The sequence below is a fragment of the Halichoerus grypus genome, chromosome 6 (assembly GCF_964656455.1).
Source record: "Halichoerus grypus chromosome 6, mHalGry1.hap1.1, whole genome shotgun sequence".
Lineage (NCBI taxonomy): Eukaryota > Metazoa > Chordata > Mammalia > Carnivora > Phocidae > Halichoerus > Halichoerus grypus.
In genome coordinates, this window is record NC_135717.1 from 173,975,340 (window position 1) to 173,990,545 (window position 15,206).

General features: G+C 59.0%; 1 protein-coding gene across 1 annotated transcript in view; it reads right to left on the reverse strand.

Moving 5' to 3' along the window:
- The window catches only part of SHISAL1 (shisa like 1), a 73,458-nt gene that overhangs the window by 18,347 nt on the left and 39,905 nt on the right, over window positions 1–15,206 (reverse strand). Inside the window, exon 4 of the mRNA XM_036084083.2 lies at window positions 11,362–11,679. Coding sequence (XP_035939976.1) covers window positions 11,362–11,679 — 318 coding nt within the window. The remainder of the gene's footprint in view (window positions 1–11,361; window positions 11,680–15,206) is intronic.

Consider the following 15,206-nt stretch of genomic DNA (forward strand, 5'->3'; position numbering starts at 1 on the left):
CTCTTAAACCAAAGATATGATTGCTTAGAGCAAGTCTGAGTTTTTTTAAAAAGTGACTTGATTTAAAGCCAATTAAAAATGTATTAAGTAAACAGTACAGGGGAAGGAAATACACAGACAAGAGTAATACCCAGGAGCTGAAGTTTGGAAAATAAAAGTTGCTTTATGGAAATGCCTTCAATTACCACCTGTCTTGGGGGCGCAGTAACATAGATGGGCAACCCACAAGAGAGGAAATACAGTTAATTAACAAATGAAAGGAAAGGTGTTCAGCCTCAGCTAACAATCAAAGAAATGCAAACACATAAAAACTAGGGGGGCCCATCCTCACAAGCTGCTGCTGGTGACAGTCCTCTTGGGGAGGAGGCTAGCATTGGTACAAAGAACCATACAGATGTCACCCCCCTCGACTCAATCATTTCCCTGCCTGGAATGTATCCAGAGGAAATAATTCATAAAAGGGAAAACCATAAACACTTAAAGGTGTTTATTGCTGCCCCTAATCTCCTGGAGTATGTTTACCCTCCTGCAGTATTATTTGTCATAATAAAAACAATTGTAAGCTGTACAAATGCCTCGCTGTAGGGGACTAGTACAGTAAATGCTAGCATGTGGGATCAGGACTACTGGGTAGCTACTAAAATGATGTTTAGAAAAATTAAGTAAAACCACAGGTAATGGCTAATTTAATGCTAAGTGAGTATAATTAGAATGCAAAACGATGCGTACATCATTATTAGAAAAGTATTAAGCCACGTGCATAAGAAAGCAGAAAATGCAAAATGGCAGGGAGGCCAGTGTGGTTGGAGCAATCGGGGGAGATGAGGACAAAGGGATCAGATCGGGTTGTGGGCCACTGGAAGGACTTTGAATTCTTCCGTCTTCTAGAGAGAGGGGAGACATCCATGGGTTTTGATTTACATTTTAAAAGGATTGCTCTGCTGCTGTGGGGGACGAAGGATAGAAGCAGGAAGAGATTTAGAAGGTGCTGCCTCAGTCTGGGCAAGAGGATGGACCAGATGGTTGGTTTCGGTAGAGGGGTGCAGAGGGCGGATTCTGGGTCCATTTTCCTGATGTCCCTGATAGGATGTGTGAAGTGGCCAAGAGTCAGGGATCGTATCCTGAGGAGATGGTGGCAGGGTAGAGGACACTGGCTGTGCCAGTTTGCAATGTCTACTGAATACTTGAAGGGCTGCCTATGAAGACTCAGGATTTGCATAGCTGTCTGGAGTCGGGGCGAGGTGGGTGGGGGGCACCACCCTGGAGACAGACCCGGAAGTCAGGTGCAGAGGGACAAGTCTGGAGCTGGCATGCCAGTGGAGTTCCCACGGGTGGGTGGAGATGGAGAGAACAGGATCAAGGAAGGAGCCCAGTGCTCTCTGGTGCCTAAGGCTATGTTGATGAGGAGGGAGCAGTGAAGGAGACCAATGAGGGGCTGGGAACCATGCGGGGTGGTACCCAGGACCTGGAGCTCCCTAAGGCTCCCCACTTCTCATTAGCCTTTCCCATCCTCTGGGACTTAGCCTGAGCTGCACTCTGCCTAGAGGGTCATATCTCCACTTCCAGAAAACTCCTACTCATCCATTGAAACCCTTTCTGGGTGTTGACTGTTCCCCGGCCAGCTAGTGCTCAGCCCAGAGGGCTGTGGACCCTGGGACAGCTGACTGGTGTCCTCAACATCACAGAAAGCCTGCCACACCCTGACGTGATGCCGGGGGAGACAGGAGGAACACTGGAGAGTGGTTTCTGTATGCCACGATCTTCGGCGTCTCCTCTTGTTGAGCCACACAGCACTGATCCTAGCATCCTGCTTCCAGGTGAGGGGAGTTTGGCTACATCACCTGCTGGAGGTTCTCCAGGAATCAAAAACTGGAGGAGCAAGATCTGAACCCAGGTCGGTCTGCCTCTAACGGGTTTTGCACCTAAATGTTCTGTTTCCTGCCTGTAAAAAAAAAATAGAGCTTTGTAGCAGGTGGGGTTGTTCCACTGAGGCAGGGGGCTTCTGGAGGGAGTGAGCAATCCATCACTGGCCGTCCTCACCTGGGCAGGGATGCTCAATGCCCACGTCTGGAAACCCTCTTGTCCTGGAGGCTGAGGGGCCCAGCATGAGACGGAGCAATGCTCCGAGAGGTGGAAAGAGAACCCCTGCGGGGGTGGGGGGGACTCAGAAGCACCCAGTGGCCCGAGTCAGGGAAGTGGGTCACCGACTTATGGCCCATCATCTCTCAAAGGACAATTAAGGCAGCCATTAAAACAGTGTTATGAAGACTTAATAATGCGGGAAACTCGTTGAGACAGAATGTTGAATTAAAAACCCAAGACACACAACTTGATGTGCAGATGGTAATAGCTATAAGGTGGAGAGAGAAATTCAGGGGACAACGGGCTGTAGTGGGGGGGGGACATTGGTGTCTGCTCTCCCCCCTCCCCCGTGTTGTCCAGTGAGCAGGGCACTTTTATAACGGAAAATTAGGCATAAAAGGGAAGGAAACCGTGAGCTCTCCTCGGTGGAGGAAGTAGCAGGGGAATAATGATTAGGACCAGCCATCAGGATCTGTGCTCTGGCTCTGGGCTGCCGGGATCCTCGTCACCCTCTCCTGATGACCCCTGAGCTTCTGGGGGCCCGGAGGGGGCAAGAGGTTGCAGGATCTGTCCAGGTCCCAGGACTCAGGAGGGCAGACATGGAATCTGAACTCTGGGTTGCCCGTGGCATTCCTTCCAAACTGCTTCCTTCAGCCCCTCCCCTCTGCTCCAAGAGCATAGCTTACTCATTGTTACAAGTAAGAAAATCTACCAGGATAGACCCCGCTGGCTTTGGATGTGGTCCGGTCCTTTCTTTTGGACCCTGAGGCCCAGTCTGTCCTAAGCACGCTGACTGATTCCTTCCGGTTGAATTGGGGTCTCTGTCTGGGTCTACAGTGGTCCTTGGGGCAAGGACAGGAGCTGAAAAAGAGAAGGCTGTGAGCCCCAGAAAACTTTCAGGGGGCCTTTCTGGCCTCTTGTGGAATATTATCAGTAAAGAGGCTCTCACCAGAAAAAAAGAATCTGATTATTCTATTAGAGAAGAGAACCTTGAGATGATCTCTCTTCCAGGACAGCTGTCCCCTGTGGAGACCCTGACGGTCCTGACCCTTACCCAAGCCTTTGTACATGCTCTTCCTCCCACCAGCAACATCCTACCCCCTTATTTTTTTGCCTAATTATTACTCATCCTTGAAGATCATTCCAGCTGTCACCTCCTCCAGAAAGCTCTCCCTGATGCCCCGTCTGGACAATGTTCCTTCTGGGCTCCCTCCTATCACAGTTCATAGCTCATTGCCATTGTGTGTCCCTGAGTCAGGTGCCCAGCTTGGTGCCCGGCTCAGTGCCCGGCCCAGGATGGGGGTGGGAAGATTGGCTCCTGTCCCTGCTCCTCTCTGGACTGGAATTGGACCCCACACCCCATCTTCCTCCCAGCCCCTGATCCCTCCCCTTGCCCTGGGTCCTGCTCTGGCTGGCACCTGCGGCAGAGAGCCAGTTCTTGCCCATAAGGGTCACGATGTGCCCAAGGCTTCCTGGGGCATCTGAGGCCCTTGAGCTCTGTCTCCTGACTCCTGCCTGCCTTGTCCTGTCTGGCTCCCTGGCCTAGGGGATGAGGCTGGACACCTGGCCCTGAGTGGTCCTCTAAGCTGGCCAGAGCTAGACTGCCTGTGCTCAAACACTGGGTCTGTCAGTAACCAGCTAGGTGACCCTGGACCACTTACCTAACCTCTCTGTGCTTCACTTTCCCCATCTGTAAAATGGGGATTCATCAAATAGGTGTTTGAGAGCAGGGGACGAGGCAGCCAACCAAGCAGCCAAAACCCTCATTCTAATACTCTAGCGGGGGTGGGCCAGGAACAGAGGGCACCCTGTCTGAGCGCTCTGCGTGGCACCTGCTTGGCTGTGATTTTAAATTTGCTCCCTAGCATCAAACCCAAGCCTTCCTCCCTGGGCCAAGCATCCGCCGGGTAAGGAAGGACGGGCCTGCTGGTTGCTGGTGGAGGGGTGAGGACATGGTTCCAGAAAAGGAATCAACATTCCCTGCAGCCCTACTCTGTGCTCAGCACTGGGTGAGGTCCCCTCCTTCACCTCTCATCACCATTGTCGATGGGAAGTGCTGAGACTCAGAGAGGGTCAGCAACTTGTCTGAGGACACACAGCCAATGAGGCGTCTGGTCCTGGGCCTGTCACCCCACCCTCCATGGTCCTCCCTGATCATGGAGCAGCCCTGCTGAACAAACACCTTCCTGGGTTTTCCCCAAAGCCATGTGCACACGGTGGAGACAGGTGGTGAGGAAGTGGGTGTGTGCCTTCCATGTGCACAGGGTTGGGGCGGGAGGAAGCCAGGGCCCCAGCTGGGAAAGACAGGGGTTCTGAGGGACAGGCCCAGGGTTTCCTAGTCCAGCTGAGAGCCCCAGGATTTGAAACTCCACCCACACGCAGACATTCTCTGTCTTCTGAATTCCAATCACGGACGCCTCCTTGGTATTTGATGTGATGCCAAGAAGATACTTGGTCTCCCTTTTTGTCTTCTGGCTTTCTGGAATTTCTCGCTGTTGGCTGGTGGCCTCCTGCAGAAACCACACATCAAGGATCTGGCCCCAGAGCCCAGAAGAAAGTGATGCCCGAGCTTTATCGGGAGGAAGGTTCTGGGGTCGGGTGAACTCCGGAGACCCACGGGGGGAGGCCTATGAATGAGTTCGTAAAGAGCCAGAGGGTGTTCTGGGTTAGGGAGGCAGGAGGTGAGAGCGGCAGTTGCTGTGGGGGCTTCGCCGCTGGGCAGAGGCCTGTGGGCTGAGAGGGGCTCTGCACATCAGGGCCCAGAGTCTGGTTCTGCCTTAGGCCACATGACATCTGCAAGCCTCTTGCAATTTCCAGGGTCACTGTGGTCTTTACTTGTGCTGTTTCCTCTGTCTGAAGTGACTTTTCCATTTTGTTCCAAGCCGGTGAACTCCCCCTACCTCCCCGGGTCTGCCTCCACCTTGCCTCCTCCTCCTCCAGGAAGCCTGCCCTGACTCCTCTTTCCCCTGCAGTTCATCGTGGCCTCGCCCAGCTTCTCTGGGCACTTTGTGTAACTGCAGTTGTCCTCTGTCCTGCCCCATCAACCTGGGAGCCTCGTGGGGGCAGGGCACCCCCTCTACCACTACAGGCACCTGCGGGACTGGTCAGAGCCTGACGCAATTTGGTTCTGCATGGTCTCAGGTGATGTGCCACTTTCTGTGACACCCAAGCCCCACCCTGGCTGGGGCTTTCCGTGCTGCTCCTCTCCTGCCTGGGGGGCCAGGTTAGTCAGGGTCCCCCATGGACTCCAGAGATAACCCCCCTGGCTCCCTAAGCTCCTTCCATCAATCCGGGCCCTGATGTCTCAGAGACCACCGTGCAGAGGAGCTCCCAGCTCCACCAGCATGGCTCTGTCCCCACTCCTCGAGGGCCGGTCCCCAGACTGGCAGCAGCGGCACCTCCCAGGCCCAACCCAGATCATGCACATCAGAACTGGCAAATCTAATGAGACCCCAGGGGACCGAACGCCCACTGAAGTTTGAGATACACAAACAACCATCTTCCCAGGCCAAGTCAGGAAGTTTCCCCTGAGCTCTGAAAGATTGAGAGGCCACGGGGGCTGGGCAGCCTCCTCTCCTCCTGTCACTGCCCCATCCCACACCCCCCGACCGGGCCTCAGGCCTTTAGGCCCGACCAGAGCCTGTGACCTCAGGGAAGGTTTTGCAGGATGAATAGGAGTGTTCCCCAGGGAGGTGTGAATTGGCAAGGGCCAGAGGGGGCCAGGCCACAGGGGAAGGGGTGAGGTGGGGCGAAGCAGGAAGAGGCTCTGAGGCGGGCAGTGGCCCGTGGCACTTGGCTCAGGGTCCTACTTGGTCCTGGGAGACCTGGGATGGGGGAGATCTGGCTCCAGCCCACGGACTTACTGTGTGGCCTGGGCAAATCACTTCCCCTCTCTGGACCTATGTTTGCTCATCTGTAAAGGGGGACGGTAACCCCACTGTGCTCAGTTCCCACTGTAGGAGTGACGGGGGCCAGCCAAGGGAAATAATTATGGCGGGCGGTGTCTACACGGTATGGGCAGCCATGGCTCCCAGCACTCGGCCAGCTCCGGGCGTGGGTCAGAGGCGGCCTGAGGCTTCAGAGAGAGCAGTGCGGTGGGGAGGGCCTCGGGGGCCAGGCTAGGGGCTGAGGTCCTGCAGGGGCGGGGGGGAGGGGAGTGGGAGGCTGGGGTCCCGGGTGGGCACTCGGTGCTCAACAATGGCAACTATAGGGGGGGTCAGGCTGCGATTGTCCCCATTTGACAGGTGAGGAAGTCGAGGCTCGGGCAGGTGAAGCAACCTCAAGGGGCCGAGCTGGGATTCAAGGCAGGTGTGTGTGCACACATGCCGCTGCTGATCTGCCTGGGCCCCGAAACCATAGCAAGGGCGGGCATGTGTCCGTGACAGCAAGGATGACAGCGCCACACCTCGGCAGCCCCCTGGCAGCCGGGGGCTAACAGTGTGACGTGGCGGCGAGCACGCTGAGACCCCGCGGAGCCCTTGGTGGTGCACATGGTGCCCCAGCCACCTGCTCTCTTCTCCTTCAGACCACAAGGGCCCCTGGGGTGGGCAGTGGCACAAAGAAGCAGGGCTGAAGGCTGGTGTGAGGTGACAGAGGTGACGGGGGCGCTCCAGCTCAATCAAGTAGCATCTGCTGCGCACCCACTGTGTGCCCCGAGCACCAGACACAGAGGTCCCTGCCGTGGCCTGGGCTTAGGTTCTGGCTGAGGGAGAGCGTGGCCTGACATCAGTGATGGGATTCGTCAGAAGGTGGGAGGTGCGGGGCCAAGGACAAACCTGGGGGAGCGGGGCGGGGGGGGGGGGCCTGGGCCTGGTGGGTGGGGGCTGGAGCGAGGGGAGTGTTGGCTGAATGCTGAGTGTGGGAAGGAACTGAGGGAGGGAGGGGGAGAGAGAGAGAAGGGGAAGGGAGGAAAAAAGGGAAAGGGAGAGTAGGGAGGAAGGAGGGAAGGAAGAGGGGAGGAAGGGAGAGGAAAGGGAGGGAGGGGAGGGGGGAGGAGGAGGGAGCTGAGCTGCAGCCCACATTGCGGGTCGGATGCCCTGGGAGCACGAGCGAGGAGGAAGGCAGGGTGACGGAGGTGCTCCCGGCATTTGGGAGACAAGAGCTGTGGGGGGGGGGGGACACGGTACCATGTGAAACAGAAGGGCACCCCCTCTGCGGGGAGGACATGAGCCAGGGGAGCGGGGGGAGCTGAAGGCCCCAGTCCCTGCAGGCCGGCCCACAGCACAGGGACTGAGGGCCCGGGCCACACTGCGTGCAGAGACAATCGGGGCCGCGGGCTGGTGGCTGAAACACAGCATTTCTAGAGCTGGAGCTGGATGGGGTGTGTCTGGGGCCATGGAGTGGGGGCTGGGCGGACGTGCGCCTCCTCCATGGAGCCTCCAGGGTTGCTTTTTCAGTAGCAGCTTTGGGGGGCTGAGTCAGTCCTACACACTGGCCCAGGTCCTGACAGGAGGCTCCTCCCTCCCCCTGTGGCGAGCCCCCAACAGAGAGACCACTGACTCTAGGGTGCCACTCAGCCCTGGGGTGGGGCCCTGCCTCAGTCTCCCCTTTGCTGGGTGATCGGGCAAGCCAATGACCTCCGAGCCCCCCAGTTTCCGCATCTGAAAGTGGGGCACAACATCCTTGCCCCAGTGGGCAGACGGGAGATGACACAGGGGCACGTGGCTGGCCCGTGCAGGGCACTGGGTGAGCGCAGGTTGCATGTCCCTGTCAATTCTGGGGGGCAGGACCCCTACCACATTTATCTACCCACCCGAGAAGTGACCAAAAGGATTGACAACATGGGGCCAGGCGGCGGGCCAAGCCCCTCCCTAAGCATCCTCCCCTTTAATTCTCAAGACAGTTATGACCCCTGGCATCTTCATGGGGAAACTGAGGCATGGGAGGTAGAATGACTTGCCCGAGGCCGCAGAGCCGACGATCGGTATGGGCAGCTCTTGGACCCGGGTGGTCAACTCCAGCCCCAAACGGATGTGCTGCTTGTGGTCATGCCAGGGGTGCTGATAATACTCAAACGACCCGCTTGCGGCCGCGTCACGTGGGGCTGGGCGTCCAGTCGCGTTACAGTCGGAACAGGACAGGCAGTCTGGCAGGACTCTGAGGGCTGCTAGGGGTCTCAGCTGCGGGCAGGGGCAGGAAGGGCCAGAGGCGCCACCGAGAAGAAAGCTGCGAACCAAGGGCCAAGGTGGCAGGTGTCCCCAGGGAGGCTACCTCAGGTTGTGGGTGAGGAAGGGGAAGAGCACGGCCGCTGGGCAGGCGGGTAGGAGGAGGTCGCTCTGCTGGAGAGAGAGCTGGGTGGTGGGGATGCCGGGCTGGAAGGGGGCACAGGACCACGGGGGCACGGGGGCCCTGGAGGTAGAAGAACAGGGGAGCAACTGATGGGGTCTGTGCCCTAGGGGGACGCGTCTCCGCGATGCCGGGGAAGTGCTCAGGGGGCTGTTTGGAGGACCCAGGGTGACAGTTCGGACATGAAGCGGCCCAGACACTAGCTCTTGTTCTGGGAGAAGCACTGAGCATAGCCCGCCCCTGCCCCAGCCACACCTCCGTGCCACCTGCTGACACCCCGGTGGCCACACTCACCACAGGGTCGCGGCCCTGGCTGTCTGCCCAGCACACCTGCTCGGATCTGTTCTGGCCGTGCCCCGCCCCCCATGCCACTGGCACCGCCCCTAGACTGTGTGACAGCCTTCTGTCTTCCCCTGATGGTTCACTCATGTCTTGTGTGTCACTTGTCCCCTGTCCCCAGCACCTGGCAGAGGGCTAGGATGGGGTGGCGGCCAGTGGGGAACGAGCCCCCGTGAACAGTGTGAAGGAACATGGGTACGCACTCCCTGTCCTTTCTGCTGTGCTCACGGGGGGTGTAGGGTCTCTGTCAGCACAGAGGGCTGCAGCCTGATCCCCGCCCCACTGCCAGCCGGCGACTTTGGGGAAGCCACTTCACTCTCTGCCCCGGCACCGAGCCCATGGGGGTGCAGCAAGACAGAGACGGCAAATGTGGTGCCAAGGGGCACAGCGAGTGCTCAGTAGATGTTGCGAGAACCATGGGCTCCCACGGTGGAAGCCCAAGCAGGAAGCCCCTCACCCAAGGTCACACTGGGTGTCGAGGGCAGACCGGAGCTGGAAGGCACCAAGTGAATCCTTTATCCCGCATCACATCCTCACAGGCTTCTGATGATCTGTTTTACGAACGCTCATATGGTTATGGGAGCATCATCCCGAGTCCACAATACGGGAACCAGGGGGGACACAAAGAGCCTCCAAGCTCCGAAATTAAATGGCTCCCACTGAGACAGCAGGGCTCAAGGACTGCGAGCTCGGTCTCTGGTTTGGACTTGATGCACAAGCCCAGGAAGCTTGGCAAGCCCGTTGCTCAGGGAGGCACGAGGTGTTCCAAATGGGGGAGAGAGAAAACCATTGTTCACGTGGAAGAATCCCAGCTCTCAAAACACTTGGCCCCGTGTAACAACGTTTTCCAGGGGTTCTCAGACTCCGGTACCTCAGGCACTACCCCCAGAGTTTCCTGGTCAGGGGGCTCTGAATGAGACCCAGGAATTTATTTTGATAAACACCCCAGGTGGGTCTGCTGCCAGAGACCCACATTTCAGAAAACCCCACCGCCGGGGCCAGGTCTGTTTCATGGTCTGCAGCTTTGCGTGGGTTTGTGCCCCTCTGTCCTTCTCAAGATTCTCCACCCAGGGCGCCTGGGTGGCTCAGTTGGTTAAGCAACTGCCTTCGGCTCAGGTCATGATCCTGGAGTCCCGGGATCGAGTCCCGCATCGGGCTCCCTGCTCAGCGGGGAGTCTGCTTCTCCCTCGGACCCTCCCCCTTCTCATGTGCTCTCTCTCTCAGATAAATAAATAAAATCTTTAAAAAAAAAAAAAAAAGATTCTCCACCCATCGCCTTGACATCACCCGGAGCCTGGTGCGGGGGAAGGACCCAGGGGACCGGCTCAGTGGGCATGTGTCAAGCTGAGCTGAACAGGGCTGTGTTTTTGTCTTCTGCATGATAGATGGGGCAATTATTCGATCAATAAGCTGATTTAAGTGTATCTTATGAATTATTTAAGTCATTCATTATTGAAAAGGTCGCTACCTGCTAGCTATTTAATGATCATTAACTAGCTTGGTGGCATCTCCAACAAGGAAGCACCAGGGTTAACTGGGCACCTACCAGGTGCCAGATATTTCATTTAACCCTCCGAGGACCCTGGCAGGGGACCATGCTTACTCTGCACTGCTTCCTAAGGACGGGAAGGTCCGCAGGGCTGATGTAACTTGCCTGCACACAGAGCTGGTAAATGGCAGAGCTCGGACTCGCACCCAGGTCGGGTTTACTGCTCACAGACTCGACAGTAATCACTGTGCTGAAAATTTGTGCACCTGCTGGCAGGCGGGCTCTGGGATGGATCTCGCAGCCTGGGCTCAGTCTTGGGATGTTCCGGGGTGATGTGCCCCACATCCCATGTGCCCATGGCTGCAGCTCAGCCTCCACAGGGCATCTGGACCCCACACCCGACCTCTTGCCTGGGGCATCTGTCCTCCGCCTGGTTCCTGTCCCTTGTGCGGTCCTCCCTCACAGTGGGCTCCTGCTCCAAAATGTACAGCCCTCCTCCCTCCGTCCAAGTCTGTACTGCCCAGGGACGGTCAGTCCTACCCCACCTCCCACTGGCCTGGGACTGGGCAGAAATGAGAGTCACAGTAGAGAAAGTCAGGTTTGAACATGCAGCCAGGCTACTAGGCTAACCCCCTGATATTCCACCTCCCTCGCTGCCTCCCTTCGCTTCCCCTGAGCCGTCATGAAGCAGCCTGCCTGCATGGCCTCAGACGTTCTTAAGAGACTCAGTGCATGTGAACATAAGGAACCAACCCAGTAATATGCTTATTTCCTAACTTCATGCTGAAAAAGCTTATCCCCAGCCTCCAAAAACCCATTTGCTTCATTTGACCATGAAAACTTGGAAAGCCATCCAATTTCCCCTTTTGCCTTGGCAGCCAGGAAACTCACAACTCCATTAACTGCTCAGTGGCAATCACTCCCGCACCTGTCTCTAAGTGCAATGAACTGGCAAGCCGGGCTCCCAAGCTCCGTTTCCACCTCGCATTTGACTCTGGCCCAGGCGCATGCTATCATGGGCAACTTCAAATCCTTCTTGGCAAATAAGATAAGCAAACGATCAGGTAATCAAGGAGCCAAACACAGCAGCAATAACGACCCGATTATCTTCCAAGCTTGGCAAAGACAAGTGATCCACCATGGCGGCCTGGATCGCAAGCACTCACCAGGCAGACGAACTCTGGAAGGTCATCAGTGGTGGGCTGTGAGCATCTCCCTGAAGCGTGTGCACGGCCTGGGGGGCTTGCGGCAGCAGGCCTGGGGGAGGCTGGGGCTGTGGGGTGGGCTGCCCTGGCGGGGGGGGCCGGGCAGCGTTGCCCCACCGCCGGGGGTCCTGTTTCATCCATCGTCCGTGGATGCCCCACCGCGCCAGGTAAACCTTGCAAATGTCGTAGTTCATTGCCGAGTAATACAAAAGATCCAGGACCAGCAGCATCAACACGAAAAAGCCATAGATCCACACTCCCAGCAGGGCGGTGTAATTGCTGGGGGAAGAGAGAGACAGACGCTGAGGGGGAAGAGCACAGCAACCTCCATTGACAGAGTTAATCCATGGGGCTACTTTGGGGTCCCAGAGAGGAGGGGCTGCAACCCCCCCTGGGGGGGCAGGGAGACCAGACTCCCCATCCTCACACCCACCCTCTACTTCCTTCCCTCCACCTGCCCGATCGCCTCCTCCTAGATCCTTGGAATCCACTCCCCTGCACCCTGGTCCCCTGGAGCATCTCCCCCCTGAGGAGCCTAGCGTGGGCAGGGATCCCAGTGGGCCCCACTTCATTAGGGCTTTGGAAGGACCTTCACCCTCATGTCTCTCCCAATGTGGGAGCTGCTCCTGGACCTGCCAGCTGGCTCCTGTGGATGCTCCCCGCCTGCCTGCCCCTGGTTCCTTATGCTGTTCCTCCCTCCTGGGATGCTCTTCTACATCCCTTACTGCGTCCTCCACCCCTTGTCCCCCACAGCTCCTCCCTACCTTACTGGACCCAGGGCAAATGCAGAACGTCTTAGGACAAACCAACCCAACTTCCTGAGCCATAAACCTCTGGCCCTCAGCATCCACACTGGGCCACCTCACACCCACATGTGCCGCCGGGAACTCAGTTGATGCCCCCCTTCCCCTGGGGCCGCCTCCCCTTCAGCCTGCTCCCTCTTGCCCTTTCTCGGAAGTCCAGGAAGCAGAGGTGGGCTCAGCCTCCCTCCCCACACCCTACAGGGTAGTCACTGGTCCCGGCTGCTCCACCAGCCCCTACCTCCACTGTCCCCTCCCCCTGCCCCCTCACCCCGCGTGGTTGGGGCTCTCAGGTACCCTGACACAGTTTCTCCTGTTCATTCACCCAGCATTTCCTCACTGAGGACTGCTGCACCCTCTAGAAGTAGAAGTGAGGGTGAGTTCTAGGCTGCTGGGGCTCACGGCTCCTTTGCAAAGCCTGGCTCCCCGCCACCCCATCCCTTCACTAAGAACCATGCCCCACTCGCTCGGACACCGGGCCTTTGCAAGGGCTGTGCCTTCTGCCTGGGCAGCTTTTTCCCTTTCCCTGCCTCCTCCCTTCCCTGCCTGGCTCCCACCTGCCCCTCTCAAACACGGCTTCCCCCAGGAAGCCTTCTAGACGCACTGCCCCGCCTGCATGGCTGGGCCAGGCCCCTCCTCTGGCCCAGAGTCCTGAGTGCTTGTCAAACCGAGCTCCCACCACCCAGGACTGGGCTGTCTGGGTCCTTCCGTCCCCTTCTCCCAGGCCGGGGTCTGAGTGTCCCCTGGGTGGCCAGGGAGGGCTGTTTCCTGGGCTGGCCAGTGCAGCTGGGATAGTTGTGCTCTGAACAGTGCCCGCCAGGGACAGCGGCTGTTCAAAGGGACTGATTTATTAATTACTCCGACACAGCCTCCATCTGCTCCCTGCTGTGGGCATCTGCATAGGCGGGTGTGCTCAGGCGGGTGTGAGCAGGCGGGTGGGCTCAGGCGGGTGTGCGCAGGCATGTGTGCTTAGGCGGGTGTGTGCAGGCAGGTGTGCTCAGGTGTGTGTGCGCAGGCGGGTGTGCACATGCGGGTGTGCTCAGAGGGTGTGCAGGCGGGTGTGCTCAGGTGGGTGTGCACAGGCAGGTGTGTGCAGGCGTGAGTGCTCAGGAGGGTGTGCGCAGGCGGGTGTCCTCAGGCGGGTGTGCTCAGGTGAGTGTGCACACGTGGGTGTGCTCAGGAGGGTGTGCACAGGTGGGTGTGCTCAGAGGGTGTGTGCAGGCGGGTGTCCTCAGGCGGGTGTGCTCAGGTGAGTGTGCGCAGGAGGGTGTGCTCAGGAGGGTGTGCACAGGTAGGTGTGCTCAGAGGGTGTGTGCAGGTGGGTGTGCTCAGGTGGGTGTGCTCAGGTGGGTGTGCGCAGGCAGGTGTGCACAGGTGGGTGTGCTCGGGTGTGCGCAGGTGGGTGTGCTCAGGCAGGTGTGCTCAGGTGGGTGTGCGCAGGTGGGTGTGCTCAGGTGGGTGTGCACAGGAGGGTGTGCGCAGGCGGGTGTGCGCAGGTGGGTGTCCTCAGGTGGGTGTGCACAGGCGGGTGTGCGCAGGTGGGTGTCCTCAGGTGGGTGTGCTCAGGTGGGTGTGCACAGGCGGGTGTGCGCAGGTGGGTGTCCTCAGGTGGGTGTGCTCAGGCGGGTGTGCGCAGGCGGGTGTGCGCAGGTGGGTGTGCTCAGGTGGGTGTGCACAGGCGGGTGTGCGCAGGTGGGTGTCCTCAGGTGGGTGTGCTCAGGTGGGTGTGCACAGGCGGGTGTGCGCAGGTGGGTGTGCTCAGGTGGGTGTGCTCAGGCGGGTGTGCGCAGGTGGGTGTCCTCAGGTGGGTGTGCACAGGAGGGTGTCCTCAGGTGGGTGTGCAAGGCGGGTGTGCGCAGGTGGGTGTGAGCAGGCGGGTGTGCTCAGGAGGGTGTGTGCTCGGGCGTGTGTGCGCGGGTGTGTGTGCTTGGGCGGGTGTGCACGGGCGTGTGTGCACAGGAGGGTGTGCTCGGGCGGGTGCGCGCAGGCGGGTGCGCTCAGGCGAGTGTCCACGGGTGGGTGTGCTCAAGCGGGTGTGTGCAGGTGGGTGTGCGTGGGCGTTTGTGCTCAGGCGGGTGTGCTCAGGCGGATGTGCTCAGGCGGGTGTGCGCAGGAGTGTGTGTGCAGGTGGGTGTGCGCGGGCGTGTGTGCTCAGGCAAGTGTCCGCGGGCAAGTGTGCTCAGGTGGGTGTGCGCAGGAGTGTGTGTGCAGGTGGGTGTGCGCGGGCGTGTGTGTTCAGGCGGGTGTGCTCAAGCGGGTGTGTGCAGGTGGGTGTGCGCAGGCGGGTGTGCTCAGACGGGTGTGCGCGGGCGTGTGTGCTCGGGCAGGTGTGCGCAGGCGTGTGTGCGCAGGTGGGTGTGCACAGGCAGGCGGCAGAGAGGAGGCACACTGCCGAGAGCCAGCGTCCAGCCTCGCTGCCCCTGCTCACGAGGAGGGACCCCCCCCCAGACCAGCTCCTGCCCAGACAGGGCCCCTTGGTGTCCTGGGGCCCCACGGCAGATCCCTCTAGACCTGCCTGAGGCTGGAGAGCACAGGCCCCGAGCCAGGGGGCCTGGTCCAGGTTCCCGCTTGGCCCAGCTTTGCTGTGTGGTCTGGGAGAGCCCCTACGTGTCTCTGGGCTTGCGGGAGAGGACTGAGCTCATCTCAGTCTCAGTTCTCCCCTTCCCAGCCTTGGCCTCAGCAGTGAGGCAGGGGCTCTTGCCCTCTGACCCCGGGGCCTGGGGCCAGGGCTGCTCACTTTTGCTCACATGTGCACTTTACCTGGAACGCCATCCGTCCCCTTACTTAGCCAAACACCCCCGCGCCCCTGAAGACTTGGCTTGGGTGCTTGGAGGCCCCTCAAGTGGGCGGTCTCCGGGTATCCAAGCACTTGGCATGGAGCAGGCATGGTAAGTGCTCAGGGCTCAGTATCTGCTTGAGGGGCAAGATGCAATTCCATATCTGGGCCACCCCCTTTCCCTTGTGGGGTCCTACCTCCAGCCACCACCTCCATGAGGCCTGCAGCAG